At 39.9% G+C, this 25,820-nt stretch overlaps 3 protein-coding genes across 3 annotated transcripts; all 3 read right to left on the reverse strand.

The window, feature by feature from the left end:
• Window positions 1-572: 572 nt before the first annotated feature.
• Window positions 573-12,639, reverse strand: LOC145484037 (neuroglobin-like). The gene is made up of 4 exons (XM_081462640.1): window positions 12,426-12,639; window positions 4,023-4,358; window positions 2,157-2,388; window positions 573-1,239 (listed from the first exon to the last, which is right to left on the reverse strand). The coding sequence occupies exons 2-4, from the start codon at window positions 4,349-4,351 to the stop codon at window positions 1,096-1,098; spliced, it is 705 nt and encodes a 234-aa protein (XP_081318766.1). The 5' UTR covers window positions 4,352-4,358; window positions 12,426-12,639; the 3' UTR covers window positions 573-1,095.
• Window positions 12,640-14,098: 1,459 nt separating this feature from the next.
• Window positions 14,099-19,484, reverse strand: LOC145485711 (uncharacterized). Its single transcript, XM_081464333.1, has 5 exons — window positions 18,003-19,484; window positions 17,218-17,431; window positions 16,452-16,562; window positions 15,275-15,774; window positions 14,099-14,591 (listed from the first exon to the last, which is right to left on the reverse strand). Exons 1-5 carry the CDS (start codon window positions 18,888-18,890, stop codon window positions 14,331-14,333), a joined length of 1,974 nt encoding a protein of 657 aa, XP_081320459.1. The 5' UTR covers window positions 18,891-19,484; the 3' UTR covers window positions 14,099-14,330.
• A 2,407-nt stretch (window positions 19,485-21,891) lies between these two features.
• On the reverse strand, window positions 21,892-24,983 carry LOC145485427 (uncharacterized). Its single transcript, XM_081464094.1, has 4 exons — window positions 24,588-24,983; window positions 23,765-23,896; window positions 23,550-23,660; window positions 21,892-22,808 (listed from the first exon to the last, which is right to left on the reverse strand). The coding sequence occupies exons 1-4, from the start codon at window positions 24,952-24,954 to the stop codon at window positions 22,303-22,305; spliced, it is 1,116 nt and encodes a 371-aa protein (XP_081320220.1). The 5' UTR covers window positions 24,955-24,983; the 3' UTR covers window positions 21,892-22,302.
• Window positions 24,984-25,820: the final 837 nt, after the last annotated feature.

Consider the following 25,820-nt stretch of genomic DNA (forward strand, 5'->3'; position numbering starts at 1 on the left):
TACGAAGTCCTCCTCCCCATTCTCCTCGCGGCTTCGCCGTTAAAACTTTGTTTCGGCCCACGCCAAAACTTTATTCCGCGCGCCTACAATACCGCCAGCTACGCAGGCTACTGATGATGTCAAGGAACATACTGCCCAAAATTCACGATATTTTCTCAGAGAAAGTATAACAAACGTACAGCAAAACATGGCGAAGAAATCCAAAAAGAGTGTGATAATGTTTGAGTTGTTTGAACTGCCTCGTTTCCAGGGTGGGAAGATGAGAGACCCTGGGGACGAGGTAAGTACAGTGAAAAAAAAAAAGGAAAAAAGAGACTGTAAGCGGCTCAGCATTGTTCTAGTAACCGTCCTATCTGTGGAACTTTCTTCTCGTTATGACTTCAATAAATTTATTTGGATGCAATTTTCTATCTTTTCTATGAAATTTCTTCACTACCAGGATTCGTTGAGGTCAAAAGCACACTGAGGCTGTCAAAAATCAGTGGAGGTGGAGGGGTGGGAGTGGACTAATTCATCTGAGGCAACGAAAGCAAATGCTCGACTGATATCAAATAAAAACAAAACGACTAAGCCCTCTGTGAACCCTTATTTTTTAATTTATGTATGAACATATACATTTTTTTGAATTCTACGAAAAGAGCGTTTTAGCCATGATACGAAAAGCGATAACATATAAATCAGATAAAATACACAGTTGATCAAAATGCTTGTTAACTGGTTATTAACGATAAGTTCATGAGTGTGAGTATTTAAATTCCCGCTAAGTCAACAAGCATGCTTGATTTGATTTACGTGAGCTACAGAAAAAGGAGCAAACGAGATTTGATATGGTCGTTCAAAGCTCCTCTTGCAAGCAGCCTGCCGTAAATGCATGAACGCATTGCGTACCTATAATTTCATTCGTATCGATTGGTATTATCACTTCCTTTAATTTGCTGCTATAATTACAATATTCTTTTTAGAATCCTCCCTTTTTAGATTCCAGACCAGTCTATGCTAATTCTTCTGACTAAGATAATATACGATTGTAGCTGCCGGATACTCTAGAAGAGGGCCTCTATGATAGTTCGATGTTTGTGAGTATCTTTATTCATATTATCCCTCGAGAACTTCTTTAAGACCAGCTTTCATCGTGTCTGCGACAATCCCGTAAACGACAGTCCACGCTTCCTTAACTTCTGGTGTAAACTTCTCTCCAAGGCCCATGTCAAGCGTGCCCAGTAACGCGGCTCCAACAGGCTGAAAAATAATCAGTAAAAGAAAAATTGAAAAATCAATGGGATGCAAAATCAACGAGTGTGTCATGATTTACACGCGAGGAACAGCGTGTTCACTGTTGAGTGGTCAATGGTATGCTGTTCTCGCTTGTTACGATAAACGATGAGATAACTTTGGTCAGCGTTAACGTTGTTCAGGTAAAACCGCCCTTAGCGCTACCATAATTTATATTATAAGTGCCATAAGATTATGGGCATCAGGTAGCAACTACGAAAAAGCGAAATGGAACACCCTTAGCCGTATCAAGCATGCTTTATATACCCCTTACTAGGTGCTACGAGTCACAGACAATAGAGACTTGAGCAAACCAGGCCCGGGTTGTTCGAAAGGTTGATAACGCAATCCACCAGATAAATCACTATCCAGCAGATAGCATCGTTTGTTTTGTCAACATGTATCCACTGGATAGTAATTAATCCGCTGGATAGTGTTATCCAGCCTTCGAACAACTGGGGCCAGGACAGCAACGGCAACGACTGACGTCATCAAAGAAAAGGTTTAATGAGCAGAACAATTAGTGTGCACGTGCGTTATAAATCTTTGTACATTTCTTTGCCGTCCTCTTCACAACAACAACTTGAAATGCCTACGTTCTGCGTGTTTTAGAGAACGCGAACGACGACGGCTAATTTTCGTATTTTCATTTGGAATATACCGCTGGCATTACATATCTTGAGCAAGTTCTAAGACCAAAAGGCGCACTGAACAGATCTAGACAATAGCGAAATTCGAAGGTAAAATATAAATTCTTCTTACTAAGCGTTGTTCTCTCTAATGCTTAACTCTTCCTCACTTTTAATAAACAGTTTGCAACTCACTCCCGGAACGAGCGAACTACATTGCACCTGGTGCTGAAATAATTTACATTAATTTCGTACCCCAAAGTGATGTTCCTCAACTTTGTACATGGAATGCCTGGCTCCTAAGTCCTTGAGGGCAGGAACAATAGAGCTCAGATCATTGACAGACGCCACAGCCAAGTTGACATGTTGCATGGTTACCAGTCCCTGCCTCTTAAATCGATCGTCGGTTCGCATGGCGTCCTCGGTCGAATTAGCCAAATCTCTAAATGAAAACATCTGTAAAAGTTCCGGATTCTCTTTAAATAGCCTGAAAGCAAAGGCGTTGAAATTACAGTCAAACCTGGCCTTGACGCGTTAAGGTGTTTCGTAAATTACCAACTGATGTAGCAGTATGAAGACATGATTGATCATCGCAGTTATGTAACCTTTGCAAATGATTTTTACTATGCCAAGTGCCTCAGTAGTCTCTCCAAACAATATTACCAGGCCATCACGCCTGTTTCAGATGATTTACCAGCAGTTACGACTCAAACTCAGTAGTAGCGAGGTGAAACAGGTGTGCTTCTAATCCAGAATTGTGGAAAAAAATCTTCGATGACCAATCATGTCTTTATATCTTTCTCCACAGTTCAAATATGTGATCTGTCATATATTCACTTGATCCATCAGTGCTGGGGACTGGACTGTTGGACAGACAACAGAAACGTAGTTAAAGTGCGTGTTAGCTTAAATGATTTGAAGGAAAATTTGAGAAACGTTCCAGAAAAGTCCCAAAACTTCACCGCTCAGATGGAAAACGTGTAATGTAAAATTCCCTTAGCTTTACTTCAAATTACAATTTTAGTTCGAAGAACAATGTTCTACGACTAATTTTCGCCTCCGGCCTGGAAGCAACTGTTGGCAAAACTTGAAAATAAAAGGCTTTCATAATATTTACGATTAGCTTTGTCGAGTTTTGTGTTTTACAATCTTGCAGGCAAGATGGAACTACGGGAAAAAATGAAAAACAGAAAATGAAAAAACCAAAATCAGAGCGTTATCAGTGCCTTAGCCAGAACAAAGTTATGATTCAGGCAATGTCCATGGTTAAATTCTCTTCCTAGGTATTTCGCAGGGTTTTACTCTCCCCTAAAACAAACACACACTGGCTACGGCTCCGGTTATCATAGAGCTTTGTGCGCGCACGTTCATTGGAAAAAACAGTTTGTTTTGAAATAATTTAGTCCTTAGCAACAGACTTTTGTTGGTCCCGCCCGGCATGCGATAAGGGGGAGGAGAAAAGAATTCCACGGGGAGAAAAAGGATTAATGATATGTATAGCAGAGCTGTATTTTTCATTATTTTTGTCTATTTGTATTTTGATCGTCTCGACATACACTTGAAGCCAACATTCGCTCTATTCCAGATATTTTTACAACCCTCAGTTTATTAGCACGCGCCTGTTTCACCTCGCCATTAATGAGTTTCAGTCGTAACTACGGGTAAATCATCTGAAACATGCGTGACGGGCTTAGAGAGATAACTGACGCATTTGACATGGTAAAAATCATTGGCAAAAGTTATGCGGTTCTGACCATAGTTCGTTATTACCAAACAGGACGTGATCGTAGGAATATTTAGTCAAAAGCAAATCTCAATGCAATGCGTACGGCGAATCTTGAAGATAGAACAACAGTCTCAGAGCCTGCGAAAAGAAAAGCAACTAATGCGATGCCTGCTCAGTTCAGTAAAGCAACGTATAATTTCTGAACGTTGCTCTTGTTTTAGAGGTCGAGTAACATATGATATGATGACTGGCATTTCTGTATATCAAAGTATATGATTTCAAATAGTTAGCCCTGACCTCATTATCTAAACAGATGCGAGAAGTTTCGTTACGAACAACTCGCGGCCATGTCAAAACAAGAGATGAGTCAATTTTGCAGAACTTTCGGGGCTTACCTTATATAGAACTCGACTCCAACTTGTTCCAGATCTCCATTCACAAGTTTCCAAGTATTCTGCACCAAAGAAATCTGTTCTTGAGTTATGGGTCCCTCGACATCTTCGCCTTGTTCCTCCGTCGCTTGCTTATCATCTTCTGTTCCTTGGCGACCATATCCATCTGCTGGTGCTGTTTCTTCAACTGTTTCTTCAGTTATCTTGCCCTCTGGTTGTTGCCTGTGCTGTTTAGCAGCACTTGTCTCCTTCAGACCTGGCGACTGCGTCTGTTCAGCAACAGGCGCCGGTGCGGTCCTGGTCTTGATAGCCTTACTTCCACCACATCCCATCTTGACTCTAAAATTGTAAACACGATTCTCTAAAGTCACGGTGCTATTGTGTCCTTATCATCAACTTGGGCATCTGTTTAATGAACATTTTTCAGGTGAACTTGGCCCTCAACGTTAATAATTAGCAAACCAAACGACTGAACAGCTAGTCGAGACGTGTTTATTCACGAGATAAATTTAGTAACATGATATTTATATACGTAGCCACAGCATGCAACTGAGCATCAGATCTTTGCCGCGCGAGGCGCGAACCTCGCGCGCGAAATTTGGGTTGTAGACTAAGCTGCGCGTCTAACAGACAGGAATCTTCTCCTCGCGCACTCTTAATCCAGGCTATTAATTTTCTAAAAGCATGTTTTGAATAAACAGTTATTAATTTTAACCACCATGAGGCCACTGAGTTAACAAAAAGCCAAAGAGGATAATTTGCTTCTTAGAAATTGTAGCACGATAGCTTACACAATCTTGGACGAAAAAGCTATTTTTACGATAACTGCAGAAATTCTCGCGCGCTCATTGGCTAATTTTCATTGTCAATATGCGGACAGACACATGGATTCATAATTTATGCGATGCGTCAACGAGCGAGAGCGGACAATTTGACAATTTGTTATCGTAAAAAACAAATTGACGTCAGATTTTCAAGCGTCTGTCCTGTTATTGACAATGAATTTCGTCATAACATTGTCAAAGTAGTCTGAGGATCCACTCGGCTATCGCCTCGTTGATTCACAGCTACTTTGACAATGCTATGATGAAATTAATGATCAATAACAGGACAGACGCATGAAAAACTGGCGTCAATTTGTTAAATAGACCCTTGCGGATTCATGCCGAAGTTCACCTACAACGGAGCTTTATTTTTCGTTCTCTTCGTGTCTATTAACAAGTTTTGTTTGAAATCTTTAGTTTCGAATAGCAGCCTCTGTACTCAAAATTAAGGTAGAGATAGCGAAAAATATATCGTATTTAGTATTTTTGTTTTATAACTCGAAATAAATTTCACGCGATAAACAACATTTGAAGCAGCCAACTAAGTGATTGGGAAAATTAACGCAAAACATTTGACCCACAGGCGAAATATTTTTGGTATACACGAGTACCTAGCCTTCTAAATAAACCGGTATATTATTTGCAAGCTGATGTGTCTTTTGTTTGAAAAATACGGTGTTCCTGTATATTGACGTTGAAAGACGAAGGGTGATATTAGAAAACTCTCTTCTGAAACCTAGTGTGCTCATCACTCATGTTTAACATTAGTTTAACATTAGTTTTCGCACTTAACCACCCGAGGTCACGGGCTCAGTATGTTTGTAGACTCTTCATAGTCCCTTTTTCTGGCTCTTATAGTCAAGCGAAGTTTGTTATACTTATGCGATATTGAAGAGAGGAGAAATTTTCATCTCTAACGAAAACGTACGTCGCATCCTTGACAACAAATGATGTTGACAAGCACGTCATTAATTATAAAACAGCGAACGTATGTCTAAAATTTATCTTAAAATGCATAAGATTTTTGGAAAGATATTAAATGAATTTTACTTTCCTATAAAATATCTTGGAATAGTACAAATGTGTATGTACCATGTTGTGTTGGGGTGTATTGCAAATCCGTTAATACGGTTGGTTCTGATCTACCCAGTACTTTGGTAAGTTGATCATTCGCCGAAAAGCTTTCCGATTAAGACTTGCGCGTATGTGTTTTATAAAAAAAAAAAATCAGATATCCCTCGTCATTTAGTGTTTTAAAAAGTACGAGATACATTTTTGTGCGAGAAAATTGTTGGTCAGTTAAGAAGCAACTCATTGTTGTTTTCTACGAGCATTGGTCTACACGGCTTCTCCTCGCGACCTTTCTGTCTCCTCATGCATCGAAAATGCAAACATGCGTTCTCCCGTTAACTGCTTATTAATTGAATTTCTCTTTACAAATGAAGATATCCATGATCGAAAAACTACTAAGATTGTTCTAAACAACATTGATCCTATCATTGGCTGTAAATATTTGGTTTTCTTATTGATATGTGCAATTGCTTATCGGCTTTCCGTGTGTCAAGTTATTTTATAAGTAACGTATAGAATTTTGAGAAACGAAGGAGAACTTAGTGGTCTCAGGAGAGAATTATTCTCTACCATTCGTTAAATGTTGGTCCACCGAATCTTAGCTGTAAGCGTTGTAAATTCTTATTTCAAATATCACTTACTCGCTCTCCATTGAAATCACCTTAGCTTGGTTACAGGTTATCGAAGGTTACTGCTTTCCCGTGAGATCTGTATCTGATCTGCAGCTCTCTGTCTTCGAAGAGGTCGTTATTTTCAGGATACAAAAAATTGTGGGACACTACAGCGCAGGTCACACTGTTTAGATTTCTACTGAGAACAATTCGCTTCTTAGACATTGTAAGGTAATAGCTTATACAATCTCGGACGGAAAAGCTGTAAGTTTATGCCCTTGCGGTTTTCCAACAGAAGTTCGCCTCACAAAGGAGCTCAATTTTGCTTTCTCTCCCTTTCCCTTAACAAGTTTTGTTTTAAATTAAATCTTAAGTTTAGAATAGCGGCCTCTGTACCCAAAATTGAGATATAGATAGAGAAAAATATATATCGTATTTTTGTTTGTTTATGTTTTTTCTTTGTGTTTGTTTTGTTTTTGAAACTCGAAATAAACTACCCGGGATTGACAACATTTGAGTGAAACAGACGGCTAGATTTGAGAAAATGAATGCAAAAAAGTTTGACTCACAGGCGAAAATTTGGTGTTTACACTGATTACCTATTAAACTATGTATATTCTTTTGCGAGAAATTTATCCTTTGTTTGAAAAATAGACGGTGTTCCTGTATATTGACATTGAAAGATGATGAGTGATATGAAAACTCTCTTCTGCAAGCTGAAAGGCGGAGAAACTATAATGAGCCCACATGAGTCTAGTTTAACATTAGATTTAACACTTAGGCCCCCGAGGCTATGAGCTCAGTATTTCTGTAGACTCTTCAAAGTCCCTTTTACTGGTTCTTGTAGTAAAGCAAAGTTTGTTATACATGTGTGACATTAACGATCGAAAGGAAAAATTTTCATCCCTAAGCAACCCGTAAGACCAATCTTTGCTTCAAGGATGGTCGCATCCTTGACAACAAATGATGCTGACAAGCACGTCATTAAAACAGCGAACGAGTGTCTAATATTTATCTAAAACTGCATAGGATTTTTGGAAATATATTAAATGAATTTTACTTTCTTATAAAACATCTTACCATGGTGTGTTGGGGTGTATTGCAAATCCGTTAACTGACGATTGGTTCTGATCTACCCGGTACTTTGATAAGTTGATCATTCGCTCAAAAGATTCCGATCAAGACTTGCGTGTATGTGGTTTTTTAAAAAACAATATATCCCTCTTCACTTAAATCTAAAAATGACAAGAGGTATATTTTTGTGCGTGAAAATTGAAAAAATAGTTTCCTCTTAAAAAGCAACTCACGGTCGTTTTTTACGGCTACACCTCGCGAACGTTCTTCCCCGTCGTCGAAAGTGCAGACATGCATTCTCCTGTTTTCTGCTTATTAATTGAATTTGCCTTTACAAATGAAGATATCCATGGTCGAAAAACTACTAAGAGTGTTCTAAGCAACACTGATCCTATAATGGCTGTAAATATTTGGTTTTCTTGTGGATAATGTATTTACAATTGCTTGCACCGTGTGTCAAGTTATTTCATAAGTAACGTATAGAATTAAGAGAAACGAAGGGGAACTTAGTGGTCTTAGGAGGGAATTATTATCTACCACTCGTTTGATGTTGGTCCACCGAATCACGAGAAACTGTTGCTACTTTTCTGTTATCACTTGTTGTAAATTCTTATTACAAATTTCACTTACTCGCTCTCCATTGAAATCACCTTATCTTCGTTACAGGTTATCGAAGGTTAGCTTTCCGTTGAGATCTGTGTCTGATGTGTAGCTTTCCGCTGTCTTAGAAGAGGTCGTTATTTTCGGGATAGAAAAAAATGTGGGGCACTACAGCGCAGGTCACACTGCTTAGACTTGAGGGCAAAAATGGAAAAAATGGGGTCTCCGGCGAGGTAGACAGAAAATCAATACAAAATTGCGCGCGAGACAGCTCGCACGATTCGTTTATTCCCGTTTGAAACCGACGATTTCGTCGAAAATTTCACCAAAAGTCCCAATTGTCACTTCATATCTAGCTGGTTTCGGTTTACTGGGAAAGCTGTTACAGTTTCTCAAGTTTTCGGAACGTTGCCATCCCATTTTTGCATTACAGATTACATAATTATTAGCTCTCGACATTGGAGAGGATTTTAAGATTAAGAGTCCCTGTCCACAAATATGGAAAATAACTCGGCAAGGGTCGAAAATCCGATTTCGCTCATATTCCTATGGTAGATAGGTTAGGGCATGACAAAAACTACTGGATAGTCTTTTTGACAAAATATCCTTTTATTTCAAAGAAATATGCAAATTACCAAAGTCCGTTAAAATCGTCATTTGACGCACTATTTTATAGTTTGAGAGCCTCGCATGCAAAACCACATCATTCTTCCGTCTTTAAAACACTCAAATATTTTTGTGCAATGTTTAGTTGTGTACTGGGTTGATTTTAAGGAATGTTGCGGTTTTTGTTGGGTGCAAAATAATTAAATTTCGAAGACATGTATTCATTCACTTAAAAGTACTTCGTAAAAATAATTGATTTTCACCATGTGCGAAACCTTCAAATGGATTAAGCTTCTAGTGGTTGAATCGCAGAAGGATGGTCTACAGATTCCTGTAAAAATTTCTTTGGGCAAATGATTGTGAGCGACGCGAGAGCTTTTCAAAGTACGTTAAAAATGCAGATATTTGACCATCCGTCGTCAAATTTCAATCTACGGGTTAGACATATATTTTAGCAAGCGCCACATGTCTTGAGCTATATTAAGTTGAAATAGACACAGAGCTGATAATTTCGAAATGTTCTAACCTTATTTGCTGTAAAAGGCAGGTCCAAAAGCCGATTTGACGTGTTTCTGTCACCATTCGTCGCACATAAAGCAGAAGTTTGCTTTTGTTTACACAACGTCCGATGTACATCGCCAACTGTCAACTTATCTAATGGTCGAATACCATGAATCTCTGACCCTCTTTCGACACATATGATCACCACTGCATCTGAGTCAAAAACGGCTAAGTGATTTGTAGATAGTTGCTTGCTTTGAACTACACCAAAATATTACGTTTGATCATCGTTTGATCTCTTGCTGCTTGAATCCTAGCTTACAGCGGTTCCTTATTTGTTCGTCACGCAATGCTGTCATCCCATTTTAGGAGGTAGGGGTAGGACAATTTCTAACCTAATACGTAAGGCTCCGTAAGACTCGGAACCAAAGGGAGCACACAATCTTGTTGAGTAGGAAGAGACTAAATTAAGCAATGAAAAGAATGAATAGTTAACCATTACCCGTGTTGTTATCTTTTACTAGACAACCGCCACCTACCCGCCCTGCGTAAACACTGTAACGCTAAACTCGTACCTAGGTCTTTTCGCGCTGTGCAATTACTTTTGGTTTACATATAATACAGTGGGCTACCCTCGGGGAAATGGGAGGTGGCCGCTTAATAGGGGTTGGCCGCTTAATAGAGGTTGGTGTGCCTTGAATATTTTTTCACCATCGGGCTATAAATTTAGCTAAATTTCTTAGTAAACATGGAGTCAATTCAAGACAATCATTATAGACGTCATCCTCGGAGACGCAGGGCCAGTTATTGGGAGCGGGGAAAAGTCTAAACGGATGAGAAGACCCGTTTACACTTTTTCCTTGCCCCCACTAACTGCCCCTCGGTCTCCGAGAATGACGGCTATCATGATTGTCTTGAATTGACTCCATGTTTACTAAGAAATTTAGCTAAATTTATAGCCCGGTGGTGAAAAAATACCAACCTCTATTAAGCGGCCACCTCCCTTCTTTTCATTGCTTAATTTAATCTCTTCCTACTCAACAAGATTGTGTGCTTCCTTTGGTTCCGAGCCTTACGGAGCCTTACGTATTAGGTTAGAAATTGTCCTACCCCTATCCCCTAAAATGGGATGACAGCATTGCGTGACGAACAAAGAGGGAACCGCTGCAAGCAAGGATTCAAGCAGCAAGAGATCAAACGATGATCAAACGTAATATTTTGGTGTAGTGCAAAGCAAGCAACTATCTACAAATCACTTAGCCGTTTTTGACTTAGATGCAGTGGTGATCATATGTGTCGAAAGAGGGTCAGAGATTCATGGTATTCGACCATTAGATAAGTTGACAGTTGGCGATGTACATCGGACGTTGTGTAAACAAAAGCAAACTTCTGCTTTATGTGCGACGAATGGTGACAGAAACACGTCAAATCGGCTTTTGGACCTGCCTTTTACAGCAAATAAGGTAAGAACATTTCGAAATTATCAGCTCTGTGTCTATTTCAACTTAATATAGCTCAAGACATGTGGGGCTTGCTAAAATATATGTCTAACCCGTAGATTGAAATTTGACGACGGATGGTCAAATATCTGCATTTTTAACGTACTTTGAAAAGCTCTCGCGTCGCTCACAATCATTTGCCCAAAGAAATTTTTACAGGAATCTGTAGACCATCCTTCTGCGATTCAACCACTAGAAGCTTAATCCATTTGAAGGTTTCGCACATGGTGAAAATCAATTATTTTTATGAAGTACTTTTAAGTGAATGAAATACATGTCTTCGAAATTTAATTATTTTGCACCCAACAAAAACCGCAACATTCCTTAAAATCAACCCAGTACACAACTAAACATTGCACAAAAATATTTGAGTGTTTTAAAGATGGAAGAATGATGTGGTTTTCCATCCGAGGCTCTCAAACTTGTTAATAAAGTGGTGCGTCAAATGACGATTTTCACGGACTTTGGTAATTTGCATATTTCTTTGAAATAAAAGGATATTTTGTCAAAAAAACTATCCAGTAGTTTTTGTCATGCCCTAGCCTATGTACCATAGGAATATGAGCGAAATCGAATTTTCGACCCTTGCCGCGAAATTAAGAATTTGTCTGATTTTTACAGGCAGGCACTCTTAAGCACCTTGATTTTGTCTTGCTCTCGACCAATAGGCGCCCGAGAATTCCCACAGTACAGTTATAACTAATGGGCTCCTCGTGAAAATAAACAGATGGTGTTAAAGAGGAAAGTACAGGTAAGCAGGTAAAATAGAAATGTCAAATGCCGGTTTCTTTAATTTGACCCAAGGAACCTTTCAAAAATTCCAAAAATTCGTCAAATTAAATAAATTGTTCTCAGCTCTTTTTTCGCGCTAAGCTGCGCTCTCCGTCACTTTTTGCATATTTCTAGGCTTGGTAGAAATCTTTAATTATTACCGTTTGCTTGCTGTGATTACTTTTTTGGAAATTCGGCCTTATTTGCTCTTGGTCTTCTCAAATAGCAGCGTGGGCATGCATGTAAATGATGCGCCTAATGCCTAAAGCAATATTGATCGGCTTATTAATTTAAAGGCGTTTCTAATTATGTTTCCATGGTAGCCGAGGCGAACTGACAGGAAAATTCACTTTTTGCCTATCAACAGTCCGCTAGATCACTCACTAACATTCCTTGATTGTGAATTCTGACACGTCTGGGACAATTTATGGTGAGGTGCAGCAATGAAAAATAATTGGTAAATGCGAGCCTCTGTAGCCGAGGAACGTTTCTTGTTCAACAGGATCACTAAGAGACTTTTGATTCTAAGAAGTTGTAGAGTTCGAACAAACAGTTTAAAACGAAACAAAACAGTCAAGAAAATTTCATCTGTTTTGTGCTGAAATCATTCTGGGTCCGGCATAGTGACCTAAAACTGCAAGGTTTAAGGTTGTGACGCCGGCCGTTGCAGAACGAATGCAATATTATCATGGCTCTGTGCATTATCTTACGAACACGCTGTTCCTGATTTCTTGTATTCATTTAAAAAGGAACTTTTAATTTCAGTTACTGACATTGGATAGCCTGTTTCTACTAAGGCCTAAAGGATTTCTCAAAACTGGGGTAAAAATGTTTACGTTTTGAACTTACCTTGTAGTTTGAAGTGGTCTTATCTATAGTCAGCCTGACGTGAAGTTAATTAAAACTGCTGATCATTCATGATGAACCATGTAGTTAGCGTCTATGGAAAAAACACCCGCAGATAATTATCGACAAGTAGAGACAAAATATTACATTCGAGATCAAATATCTTGCTACAGCGCCAAAATAGCTCAATTTGTAAAACTGCTGTCAACATGCCCGGCAACAATGCTCAAATTTTGTCAGTGAGTACATAACATTTTTTTTGACCCACACAAATATTTTAATTAAGTCTTACATAAACATTATCAAAGTTTTGAGAAGGAAAATTTGACAGCTTTCGAATCAAATCACGTCAGCGTGTTAAAGACAACAAAAAATTTATGATAGTATTACTCACCAGTTTTCACTCTTGTCCGGTTATGGACGATGTCAGAACCGAAGCGGAATTTTTTGACTTTCCACGTCGAAAAACCTGAGTGACTTAAAGGTTTAGAGAAATAGACGGAGTCTTTAAGAGCGGTGGAAGTAAGCATATAACTTTAGCTCAAATCCAGATCAGAAGTTCCGAAACTTTGCCGGAACATAAGTTACTACACCTTGACCACTTAGGTATTTACGTTATAACTTTTACTGTCAAGAAATTTGCATGAAGCAAAATAAAATCTACGCTTGTTAATGACAGAAAAATCTTCTTTATGACAATATTAATTACAGTTCCACCCTTGTTTGGCTGTAGTCGATGCGGATTGAATTGTTTGACTTTGCACCCCGAAAAAACCCGAGCGACCTAAAGGTCTAAACAATTAAATTAGACGGGGTCTTAAAAGGGACTTGCATAAGCGGGGAAGGCAAGCATAGCTTAAAGCTTAAAATCCAGATCAGTTGTACAAGTGAGCATAAGTTATTACTCCGTGGCCACTTTGGTATTTACATTTCACAAATAACCTTTACTGTCAAGGAATTTGCATGAAAACAAAGCTACGCTTGTTCTCGGTTAATTTAAGCATTGCCCTTTTCTGACCTGTTAGTGTTTATTTCCGCTATTGTCTCGAGCGCGTCTAACTCATCAGTTTTTAAATCAATTATTTATCTTGACCACCTTTCAGCTCTCTTGTCTGTTTGTAAGAGGGGCTGAGCACTCAGCCAATGACACGCGACAGTCTCATGACTTCAAAGATGACTTCAGGGCCTCTTCAAAGGCCGGATCGGCGAAACCGAAAACCACGCTATAGCAATCCAACGCGGCCTAAGGGTCAAATGACAACTTTCTGTGCATTGGACAATGCACCTCCATTCCACTCCCCACCCCCGAGAGCAGAAGCAGAGAGAGTAGAATTTCAATTCCCCGATTTTCATAGGGAAGATATTAATTTAAACGAAACAACATACATAGCCCGGGGGGTACTGTGTCAATCTTTGGGTGTTGCTGTGCCGCTGGGACACTGTAACCCGTATACCCCACACTAGATCATGATCAGCTTGATTTTGCAACCCCATTCTAGACTTCCCTTACCCTATCCCAGACTAGCTATTTTTCAGGCAGAAACGTTATCACCATCGTAGTCCAACATACACTTAAGCTCACTAACTAAACCAGTATCCTTCCGAGTTTTAATTACTATTGTAGTACGTACCCCGGATAAAGAGGACTGCTAGACTACTGATTTCCCTGCAAATTATACCCTATTCCAGATTAAAACTGTCTGATTTTTATACCCTATCCCAGACTACGTTATTTGGGATCAAAATAGTTGAAATGTAAACTCTATTTCAGATCAAAACGGTTAAAAACCACGCCCTTTTTCGACGACTCATCTTATCTACCCTAGTACATCTTAAGTAACTTGTATGAAAGAGTACCCCTTACCGAGCAAGAAAGAAAAAATCAAATTCAAACAAATTACGTTTTTGTTACAAGTGTGTAGTTTTATTTCCAAATAACGAATGATACAATCTGTGTTTCTTTGGTTGATCATTGTAAGGATTAAAGTATTCGTACAGAAGTTGCTCAGCGGGTTTGAAGACATGTCTTTTGAAATGCACGGCGTCGTATTTGTCACTACTGTCATCGGTCCCCTCGGGATATGAAGCGCTCATCGGAAAAACGTCTAAAATTTCAAAACCAGCGTTACACATGGCCCAGATGGAGTACGCGTTGTAAAGATGTATCCGCTGTAGAGAAATAAACGGATTCTCGTAAGTAATTAACCTTAGTCATTGCATTCAGTTTCCTCGCAAGCGTGGAACTACATAGAAAATTTATCAGCACCTGACAATTATTCTAATTATGATGTTGCTCAGAATTATTGAAGGGTCGAAGCACCTGAAGCACTTGCCTCAGAATGGGAAGGTCTGGCTTTAAACCCCAGCTCACATCATGCGCCTATTTCAGTAGTAGTAACAATCTTTTATTAGGAAGCTCCATCACTAAAAGTGGTTTACATAGAGGTCCTAATACTAGATATATACTATATTTCAGAAGTGAAATTGCGATCTACTTCTGCAAAGCTGCGCACTACATTTCAACTTCTATGTATCAGCTGTTAATTGTGCGCGATATATTCAGTCATTGGGTCAACAAGTTACAACTCAACCAGACAGCTTTGGTGTTTTCTTTCATAATTTTGATCATTTGCCTACGCGAAAGGAGTTAAGCACGTATGAACATACTAGCAAATAAAAAAGCGCGTTTCTTCATCAGTGCGAGTAGATTAACTCTCACCAGAAAGCCATTAAAAAAGCGGATGAGCATTTTGCTCAATGTTTACCCAAAATGCTTTAGATTAAGGGACGAATACGAATTAGAAACGAATATTAGTGGATGCGTAATCAAAGCCAACCGCTGATCACATTACCTGAAGAGTCAAGAACCGCGGGCTCGGATGATTGTGATACAAAAACCTCTCTCTGTGAATAGCCGTTGTAGTTTTCCAAATCAGTTTTCCTTTAAACTTCAGTTCGACCACGCCATCTTCATTTACCCAAGTCTCTTTAAACAAGTTTATGATTTCATCGATAAGTTTTTGATAAGTGGCAAATTTCAAAGCGGACACGTAATGCAATCCACAATTCAGAATAATAACACTGTGCTCGTCCATTTCGGGGAGATAAAGAACCTCACTGAGTTCTTGTAGCACACGTGAAGGATCGAAATCAAGATAGTTTCTCTTGTATTTTTCTATTTCCACCGACTCGAGCATGTTGTAAACCCAACTGTACGTGAGATTGCAGACTTTGAAGATTTCGCCGCAAAGAGGCGTGTAATATATAGAATCGTAAAATCGCAGCGCCAGTGAGTCGCCGTAAATCCAGAGAGTACCCTTTTTATCTCGCGGTGAATTCTTGAATAACCTCTCTGAAATCAAAGGAAAGAAATTTTTTAGAATAAACCGAGAATTAATCTTCAAAGCTTCACTTCGCTGAAGTCCTTATTAATCCTTATGTCTAAAGTACAAGCACTGTCTCTTTCTTTGTTATACAGAGTTGAGTTATGTTAAATGTGCATGGTCCCTCATGAACAAGTAGTTGCTGAAAAAAAATTAGTGTTGCATCGCCAAGTACAATTCAAACGTTGAATTGACAATTGGGAATGATTTCCAGTCCGTACTGCGCACTCTCGGGAGTTTGTTTACGTTTTTGCAATTGTTTTCATCCATGCAAATAAGATTTTGCAACTACACTGTGAACCCCATTATGGATGCGAAACTTTATGCTTTGTTCTTTGTGATATTAATAGAGAGAACAACTTTGTAGCTGTAAAGTTCAAAGAAACTGTTACACGAAATTATTTAAATTGCCTCAAAGATAAGGAATAACATCGATTCCTATTCTATCGCGTAAGGTTCATAAACATTGCGGTGCTGAGACGGCGCAATACGGGCTTGATATCATCTTTGACTTTCTTCAGCTATCCTTACACTTGGCGAAAAGTGACATTCCGAGCACTAGCTCTTCATCAGAGCAAACTTCAACGTTTTAAATTTGATAGAAAGGCTAATTTATCATTTCATCTGCAAGTTGAAATTCTCTCACCTGGTGCGTGAGGGACCCACGTGCCATTAGTCCAATGGCCAAAGCCATCCGATAGAAATTTACAACTTGTTCCACAATACGACGGGTGTCCAAATCCATAACTCAAAAATTCTACAAAGAAAAATTAAAAAGTTAGTTCCAAACTTTGTTGTCATATGCGGGAGCCATATCGAGTCTTCCCAAAAGAAAAGGTTTTTATTGATTTACACTCAGGCCAAAAACACACTAACGAGTTTTCGTGTGAAAACGCGTACTTTTTGGTGCGTTTTCGCCTATCGTCCACACTAACACGACCGACAAGGCTGATGAAAACGGAGGCTTTCGAAAATGGTTTCAAAAGTGGAGCCTTTTGAAAACGCTCCGTTTCTAGTTTGGATGCAAGTAAAGACGGAGGCTTTTGACTGAAAACAATGCCGAGAAGGCGTCATATACTGTCATTTCCATCAGCGTTTTCGGGCGTTTTAGTGTGGACGATAGGCGAAAACATATCGAAATAAAAGTATGCGTTTTCGAATGAACACGAATTAGTGTGGACAGGTGAAAACAAAACGAAAACGCTAGTGCGGTCGAAAATATTTTGCTTCATCATCGTTGAGATGAAAACGGATACTCAAGTTAAAAACGCATTAGTGTGGTCGGGTTTCTCAGTCAGCTAGCCATAATAAGTAAGTGGTACGCGATTCAAAAGACAACAGTATTGCGTGAGACAACCCTTCTTGCGCAATCCTTGTACACAATCAGGGACACAAAAACTACTGTTCCATACCGTCTCTTCTCATTGGCCCGTGACTCGCGGGTACGTCAAAACAAAACGGGTCACCACCCCACAGAGGCTGCATCAGGTACACTTGCTTTCCCGCCAAAATTCCCCGAGGCTGGTTGCTTCCATGGGTATTTCCTGAAAATACGAAAAATGTATATGTGATGTTTAATGAAATCTGCCAGATACATCGTTTGTACAGTAATAAAAGCTCGTCGAAAATTCATTGCCCCTGCATTTGCTTCGTGTTACATTCTTGCCCAAAATACCGATACTTTCGTCGCAAAATCATTCCATTTAGTCCCACCGTTGGAGGACCTAGTGCTGTTTTTAGTCTTTGTTTGTTAAGGCACTTAATAATAAAATTTCCACATTTACATCTCTACCAAATACTCACATGAGCGCTCAAGGACTCTGAACGTTGTCGCATCGTCATTGAGTGATTAGTTGCCAACTTGGAGACGAAAACTGCTCAGGTCTCGGAGCCCGCGATTCACCATCAACGGTTAATCTGCGTTCCTGTCTAGTGACCCTCAGGTCGGCGCTTACCCCTGCTTCCCTAGTATGAACTAAGAGTATTTTTACTCCCCCGGGATGGAATGCAAGTCCATCGCAGGGTTACCACCCAACATTAAATTCGCTGGTACCCATTTCTACACCTAACTGGAGAGGTACTGTACGAGTACAGTGTCTTGTCCAAAGAAGACAAGGCAATGACCCCGGCCAGGGCTCGAACGTACCTGGACCGCTGGGTTCGGAGACTAGCGCGCCTTCCACACCTAGTTCTAAACAAGTATTTCTCTGGCTGGTACATGTTCTCTTAGTTTTAATACATCAACTGGCAAGGAAGTAACCTCCAGTTGATGATTTTTAATACTCATCACCAGTCTCCTCAATAGTGTATTTATATCGTGAGAGGTAATCACATTTTGATCAATCTCGCAAGTAGAAGCGTTTAGCTTAAAGCTGATTTTCTTACCCGAGATAAACCAATAGTCAGGGGGGTCCTTCAGTCCATCACAAAGCGAATGATCCAACACCACTGACACGCAGTAGTTCCCGGGAGCAAGAATCAAGAACAGAATCTCGTATATTCCATTACCAAGGTCAAATATCGTGGGTGCAAGCCCTGTAGGGCCCGAAATAAAAACTCTCCAGTAGTCCCCTCCGACCGATTTAGGAACGCCATCGGAGGTCTGGGTTTGAATTTGAAGCTTGCTGAATTGCCCAGCAGGTCGAATATCCATTGATTGAACAAAACTCATTCTCGAGTTAGTTCTGTTTTCAACATTCCATCCTGGTAAATTATCGTCGTAGACCGTGTTTCCTTCGCACGGTTCTCGAATTCGTTTCCAGTCTATTCTGGCGTTGCGCATTCGGCACCAGTCCCTTCCGAAGTCTTCCAAAGTGTTTCGGTTGACCGTGCTGGTCAAATATAACGGATAGTACCATTTCAAGTAAATAAATAGCGATATGATGACGCCCCAGTAGAAGCAAAAGGCCCTTCGTAGGAGAAACAAGCGCGGGAGTCCCCTTAGAGTACCTACTTTACGTACTCTGGCCTGAATGCTGTGCTTGAGTGAAGGAATTAGTCTCTTTCTGCGCATGCTGTCGATTTCCTGGTGGTCAGCGGTAGATAAAGAGATGAAATCTGTATCATCTTGCTCAGTTGCACTCATATGATCTAAACGCTCCCCAGCAGAAAGCTAAGAAAAGAAAAAAATATCGAGACAGGCATGTGACCTCATTCACAGAGTTCATGTCTTACATGAAAAGGACAACCTGCTGTTCAGGAACCTGTCCGATTTCGCACTTACCCCCGAACTTAGAAAACAGCAATTCGCGCATTTGATTTTCTCGCTTTTTAAATTTTATGTTCAATTAACTTTCAACAGAATGAAGAATCAGAAGTGCAAGGGCTTGTCCAATCTGAAAGTATCTTTAAGCTTGAACCTTTTCGTCCAGTGATCAGACTTTTAGCATTTAGAATATTCTTCATTGTTAATTTAGCGGCGTCTTAACTACCCCTATGGCACTGATCGCCGCCTGTCAATTTTTGCTTACCTTATAACTTCAACGAAGAAGTTATCTGCAACGTTGTATTGTCATGCCGTATCCTGTCCGAGCCTTACGACATTTCAGGTTTTGAACTGACTTGGAGATTGTGTTTCTAATAAATAGACTAATCAACGTTTCTGCGCCGCATAATCATAAGATGTGGTTGAAAAATTTGATTTTCTTTGTTCTCCCGCGACTGAATTTGTCACGTGATTTCTGACGACACTTTGCGTCACCTGTACTGTTGGGATCAATTGTCTGCAAGACTTGAAATAAACGAAGCTAAAAGTCGAATAACCGATTCATTTTATGGACAATGACGATTCTCTACACCGTTAGCTTTCAATGTTAAAAAGATAACGCTTTCTTTTAGTCCAAGACTTCAACCTGCCATTCATTTAAAATTATGTTGGTCTTTGTTTCAGTGGTAGTCTATTTAGTTTTGTTTTTACCTGAAAAGTCTTCATCACAAAAGACTTTGCTGGTGATACGGGTCTCCTCATATTTGCTATTTTCTCCACAAAAAAATCGTAGTCCCCGTTAAACAATACAAACAGTATTTTTCAATGATTAATAAAATATCAACTGACTAACAAGCTCATTTAGATTTAAAAGAAAATTTTACTATTCTGGGGGAATATTAAATATGGGAGTTTGAATGTTGTTTTCACTGTGGGAAAAATATGGCTACGCTAAAATCGTTCTCTACACGATCTTTTTTTAAGGCAGAGCGATCACTATCCCGTCGAAACAGATGGCGATGATGTAGAAATCGTGGAAATATGACAAAGATGCTTCTAAGTCTAGTGATATTGGCTAGCTCCAAAGAACCTAGACTGTAGTAGGATAGGATGAGGGTAACAGAGATATATAGGCCTTCAAGTTATTTATAGTTATGGTATCCAGTCCATTCGCGGATAACATTGCCACGCGCCTTGCGTGGATGTTTTCTTGGAGGATTAAAATGCGTGTTGACCCCTCGTGCTGTCTACGTGGGGAAAATTCGCGTCACAGAATCGACTTTTTTTAAACCCTCTCAGGATTATATTTCTGAAGCCGAGATCAGTGATCTTATAATAACTTAAGAGGGATTACCTTGGGAACAAGACCTGTATCAGGAGTTTTAAACTCTCCTAACCCTCGTCCTCTCTTGCCTGTAGCTAGTAAATGTGGAGATTCATGAGTTGATATTCAATACTTGTCTAGGACAATTTCTTTCCACGTAACATGTGACCGCACTGACTGACTAACATATTGTGTTTGACACAAGAATGAAACTGAGCCGATGTTGAAATATATTTTATTGCAATCAAAAGTTTGCAAACACTGTTTTAGTGGGATCCCAAAATGGACGAACATATGAATTAACAAAGCGGGAAAATAAGGCCACGAAAAAAGTCACTGTAATAATGATTTCAATGCTATACAACGAGTTTAAAGCAATCCTGTAAGTCGGGATGTGTTCAAAACTATAACGAGAACTGAGACTTCCTTGACTTTCTCAAGGGAACATTGAAGTTGGAGCTGTATGAAACGAGATAAAAAAAGTACAGGAAATTCTAATAAATATCCCATAAATAGACTCTCTGATGAGGCAGCACATTGATGCACATGGCACTCTATAGTTTCTATATGCAGGGAAAATAGTGTACCCCCCGCCCCATTCTCTCCCTCGTCTTCACAATCCCATGAGGCAAATTTTTTCCGGATCTCACCACATTGTAAAGATTTGTATTTATTCTTCGAGGTAATCTCTCCAGCCACCGAAGTCGTGGTATTATTCAGTATGTCTAATATGAGGAAATTTCTTCAGGTTCATTTTCCATGCTGTCACTGTGTGTCACTTCGCGGTCATGACGGACTGAAGTATTCTAGTAGAATTTCCTCCGCGGGTTTGAACACCGAGTCTTTGTAATGTACCATGTCGAACGGATCCACGCTATTATCAGTGCCATTAGGAAAAGACGCACTGAGTGGGTATACATCAAGTACCTCAATACCGGCGTTACACATGGCCCAGGTAACATATGCATTGTAGAGTTGAACCCGCTGAAAGAAACAAAAAGATTCTTATAAACAAACCACTATAGTATGCACGCTTTTCTTGGTCTCAGCAGAAAACAGGGTTCCTGATTTTGTGTACAAAACGTTCCGTGACGACGTCGTGTACGGAAACTAATGGAAAACATTTTCCTCTTTTGTCATCTTGTTGAAGAATTTTTGTCTTACGATTTTTTTTACGATTTTCTTTGTTGCAGATTTAATGCCACAGAGTTGGCAGCTATCATACGTCTCTGATTCTAGGTCTTGGTCGACCCGATTCGTGAGTAGCCTTTGTGATTGCATGGGACAAAATTTCACAAAAAGATATCAAATCATCAATACCAACGCTCAGCTTTGAGATGGGCCTGCAGGGAATCATGGTATTTTAATATAATTTAGATAGGTCTTGAACTTGAGTTGTTCAGTACAACTACCATGGCCCTGCATGCTGTGGGTGTGTCTCATAAAGGGAACTGGGCATTGTATAACTCTTCTTTACAGTGAACAGCTTGTCTTTTTTATGCCGACAGTTTCATTCGAAATTTTACAGGCCGCATTCAAAAACGAGATCCTAGCAGATGATTTTCTTTTTTTCTCATCGCCTACGTGGTTGTCGTGGAGATACGGTGGCCTCATGGTTAGTGCGCTAGTCTCCGGATCGAGCGGTCCGGGTTCGAGCCCTGGCCAGGGACATTGTGTTGTGTTCTTGGACAAGACACTTCACTCTCACAATGCCTCTCTCCACCCAGGTGCATAAATGGGTACCGGCGAATTTAATCCTGGGGGTAACCCTTCGATGGACTAGCATCCCATTTAGGGTGGAGTAGAAATACTTTTAGTCGCTTCATGTAACTGAAACCGGAGATAAGCGCCGGCCTGATGGGCCACTTGGCTCGTATGCAGACTTTACTCTACGTGGTTGACAAGGCATTGATAACAGATGGAGAAACAACTTCATCCTCTGAACTGGCTGTCGTGATAGTAATGTTACTATACCTGACGAGTTAGAAATCGTCGCTTGTGAAGGTGCGGATACCTCAATCTTTCTCTATGGATAGCGGCATTTGTCTTCCAAATCATTTTTCCCTTGAACTTTAATTCAATTCTTCCATCGTCGTTTACTTTTGTTTCTTTAAAGAGATCCACGATACCATCGATAACTTGGCGGTATGTTGAAAAGTTTGTTGACGTAATAAAATGCAGTCCGTGATTAAGAATAATGACGCTTTTCTCGTCATTCATCTGCGGCAAGTGAATAACCCTCGCTATCGCGTCCAAGACGCGTGTTATATTTATTGGAAGAAAGTTCCTCTGGTGCTTTTCCACAGAAGCGTTTTTGATTGGATAAACCCAGTTATAAGAAAAAGAGCAAACACGGAAAACTGCTTTACACAGTCGAGTTCGACGGATGGAACGGTAAAACCGTCCTGCATTTGAATCTCCATAGAACCATAACACGCCCTCACGATTTCTCGGAGAACGTTTCCTCCACAAGCCTGTGAGAAGAGACATAAGGTACAGAATAAGCGGTCGATAAACCAGTCGGCATAAGTCAATTGCTAAGTTAAATTCATCTTTAAGTGATTAATACGATTCCTTATTAATAAATAGTAAATTCCAAAAGAAACATACCCAGAGTCACACGTCTGGACTTACAATTTCATATAACTAACGGCTATAAAAAACTAATTACAAACTATTTACAAATGTATGAATAGCAATTAAATAAAATTGAAAAGGTATCTGTTCACAAAACAGCGTTTATGACGTTCAGTTCTGACACGTGGCAGGATGTAAGGGGGTCCCCTTTTCCTAAGGCTCCTTGATCTCCAGGGTGGAAGCAGTTCATGAAGGGGATGAGTACTACCAGTAGTTATCGTATCCCATTGTAGCCTATCTTTGATTCTAATTACATCAGTAATGTGTTTATATTTGCTGGTATAACCATAACGCAGAGCCCGCTTGCAAAACCTATCAATTTGGGAGAGACATTTACTATAGATGATATAGATTTAAAATGCTGCAAAATTAAACTTAAGTTTGCTGCTTTTCAGTTGTTTCCAATAGCTAAATAACAAATAGAAACATACCCCTAAACCTGAAAAGGGATTTAGAGGTTTTGATTAAGAAAATTCAGATTAAATCGTTAGTCTATCTTTTTCTCTCTCGGATTCTCTGCTGTCTTTGGGTCTCTGGGTCTCAGAGCCTATTTAGTATATTTTGCGCCTTATATATACCTTTCACATGTGGTCTCCAGGTCCCGTTGGACCAGCGGCCGAAGCCATCCCATAACAACTTGCAATCCTCGCCGCAAGAGGGAGGGTTACCCAGTCCATAACTAAGAAATTCTGAAAGTGTAAAGATAACGTTATCCCACTGTTGCTGATTTTAAAACTGCTGGGAAATTAACAGTTAGATGAGCAATATCTAAAATCGGCTGCCAGAGCATTACCATCGTATTTTGTGGGCCCAGCTGGTGACGGAACTGTTATGGTCAGCGGTATTCCTTCCCAAAGAGGGGTGCGTATAAAGACATAACGCTCCACCAAGCTTCCTTCTGGTTGACTGCTGCCATGGATATTTCCTGTCGGGCAGACAGAGAAACGAGAAACAATGACAGGAAGGTGCGTTCAGTAATCTATTTTACGATAACTGTTGAAATTCCCACGCGCTCATTGGCCAATTTTCATTGTCAATGAGCGGACAAACACATGAATTTATAATTTATGCGAAGCATCAACGAGCGAGAGCTGACAATTTGACAATTTGTTATCGTAAAAAACAAATTGAGTCAGTTTTTCATGTGTCTGTCCTATTATTGATAATGAATTTCGTCATAGCATTGTCAAAGTAGTCTGTGGATCCACTTGACTATCGCCTCGTGGATCCACAGCTACTTTGACAATGTTATGACGAAATTCATGATCAATAACAGGACAGACGCATGAAAAACTGACGTCAATTTGCTAACTAGATTTGACAAGAAAATCATAAAAGGGGAGGTTTAGATGCATCTGAATATTTTCACAGCCGTTTCGCCGAATTTTCCTAAACTCTAAGGACTGTTTTCTTAACAAGAAAGAAAATGAAGCATTTTTTCACTTTATGAGCCGCACTACACTTTGGTGAGATACGCATTAAAGTATTTTTCACATCCAGTACGTCAACGTCGATCGCTTGCAAGGAGTCAAAATGGGAAGATTGTCGCGTTTATTGCGTAAAACTTCATAGAAAATAAGCGCACTAAATTTCTCCCCGCTGTTACCGTAACTTACCGAGCATAAACCAGTAGTCAGGAGGGTTTTTCATTCCGTCACACAACGAGTAATCCAAAATGATCGACGCAAAGTAGGTCCCAGGCTCCAGGATGAGAAACACCACCTCGTACGTTCCATTGCCGTGATCAATCACTGTTGGTGCAAGCACAGATGGTCCCCATATAAGAACCCTCCAATCGTCGCCCCCTATAGTCTTGGGTTGACCGTTATAGGACTGGGACTGAATGCTGAATCTGCTAAACTCCCCGGCAGGTTTAATGTCCATAAAAGGAATAATGCTTTTAGTGGGGTCGGTCCTGTTTTGGATTCCCCAACCGGGTAAATCCACGCCAAATTTGGTGTTCCCTTCACAAGTTGCTCCCATTAGTTCCCAGTCCGTTGCAACCCTGCGTACTCGGCACCAATCTTTTCTAAATTCTAACAGACCGTTGAAAGTTGTCGTTTTTGTGGCATGCACAGGAAAATACCACTTAAGGTACACAAACAGAGTAATGGTTAACGCCCAGAGGAGGAAAAACGTTCTGCGCGGAACAAATATTCTGTGCACTACCCTGCGTCTTGTCACAAGTAATTGAGCGGAGGCCCGCAATTGACGGAACTTGCGCCACAGTCCTGGTGAACAGCGGAGAACATCTTGTAATGTTTTTCGTCCATTGGTTCCTTTTGGGTATATATTGGCATCTCTGCCAGATTCAGTCATAGAATGTACTTTCTATAAAATAGAGGCTTCTGAGGCTGGAGCGCGTAAAGAGATTGTCCTCCAGGCTTCATGGAATTGTCTACCTAAGAAACAAGTGACGACTGCTCAATAGCCAGCTTTCATTTGAATGATCACACAGTAGGTTTTCATCTACAGACTCAAAAGATAGAACCACCTTGTACAGCATATAATCAACAGTACCTCATGAAATTACTGCTCAATAGCTTTCACTGATTTACCGTGATGATCACACCCTAAGGTTTCATTCACAGACTAAAAAGTTAAACCCACCCTGTACAGCAAAATAAACAGTACAGCATAAAAGTCCTTTTCAATATCTTTCACTTGAATGGTTACACACTAGGATTTCATTAATTAAAGGTTAGAACCACCTTATATACTCATTAATACCATGTCGTAAGAAAATATAGCCAATCAGAGTGTGGAAAGCCGTTGTCTACTCGACGGTATTATACCACTGGCTGTATTTTCTATGGCATGATATAAAATAGTTATCTAACGTTTTGCCT

The sequence above is a fragment of the Orbicella franksi genome, chromosome 4 (genome assembly GCF_964199315.1).
Source record: "Orbicella franksi chromosome 4, jaOrbFran1.1, whole genome shotgun sequence".
Taxonomy (NCBI): domain Eukaryota; kingdom Metazoa; phylum Cnidaria; class Anthozoa; order Scleractinia; family Merulinidae; genus Orbicella; species Orbicella franksi.

Coding starts and splice junctions, on each gene's coding strand:
- LOC145484037 (XM_081462640.1), bottom strand. CDS start 4,351: ATGGGATGTGGTGGAAGTAAGGCTATCAAGACCAGGACCGCACCGGCG. Junction 2,389..4,022: donor GGAGTCGAGTTCTATATAAG/GTAAGCCCCGAA, acceptor CTTTGCTTTCAG/GCTATTTAAAGAGAATCCGG. Junction 1,240..2,156: donor TTGAGGAACATCACTTTGGG/GTACGAAATTAA, acceptor ATTATTTTTCAG/CCTGTTGGAGCCGCGTTACT.
- LOC145485711 (XM_081464333.1), bottom strand. CDS start 18,890: ATGAGTGCAACTGAGCAAGATGATACAGATTTCATCTCTTTATCTACC. Junction 17,432..18,002: donor TACCAGCCAGAGAAATACTT/GTTTAGAACTAG, acceptor GGGCAATGAATT/TTCGACGAGCTTTTATTACT. Junction 15,775..16,451: donor GTGGGTCCCTCACGCACCAG/GTGAGAGAATTT, acceptor CTTTGATTTCAG/AGAGGTTATTCAAGAATTCA.
- LOC145485427 (XM_081464094.1), bottom strand. CDS start 24,954: ATGGGAGCAACTTGTGAAGGGAACACCAAATTTGGCGTGGATTTACCC. Junction 23,897..24,587: donor TGACTACTGGTTTATGCTCG/GTAAGTTACGGT, acceptor TCTGCCCGACAG/GAAATATCCATGGCAGCAGT. Junction 22,809..23,549: donor CTGGAGACCACATGTGAAAG/GTATATATAAGG, acceptor CTCTTCTCACAG/GCTTGTGGAGGAAACGTTCT.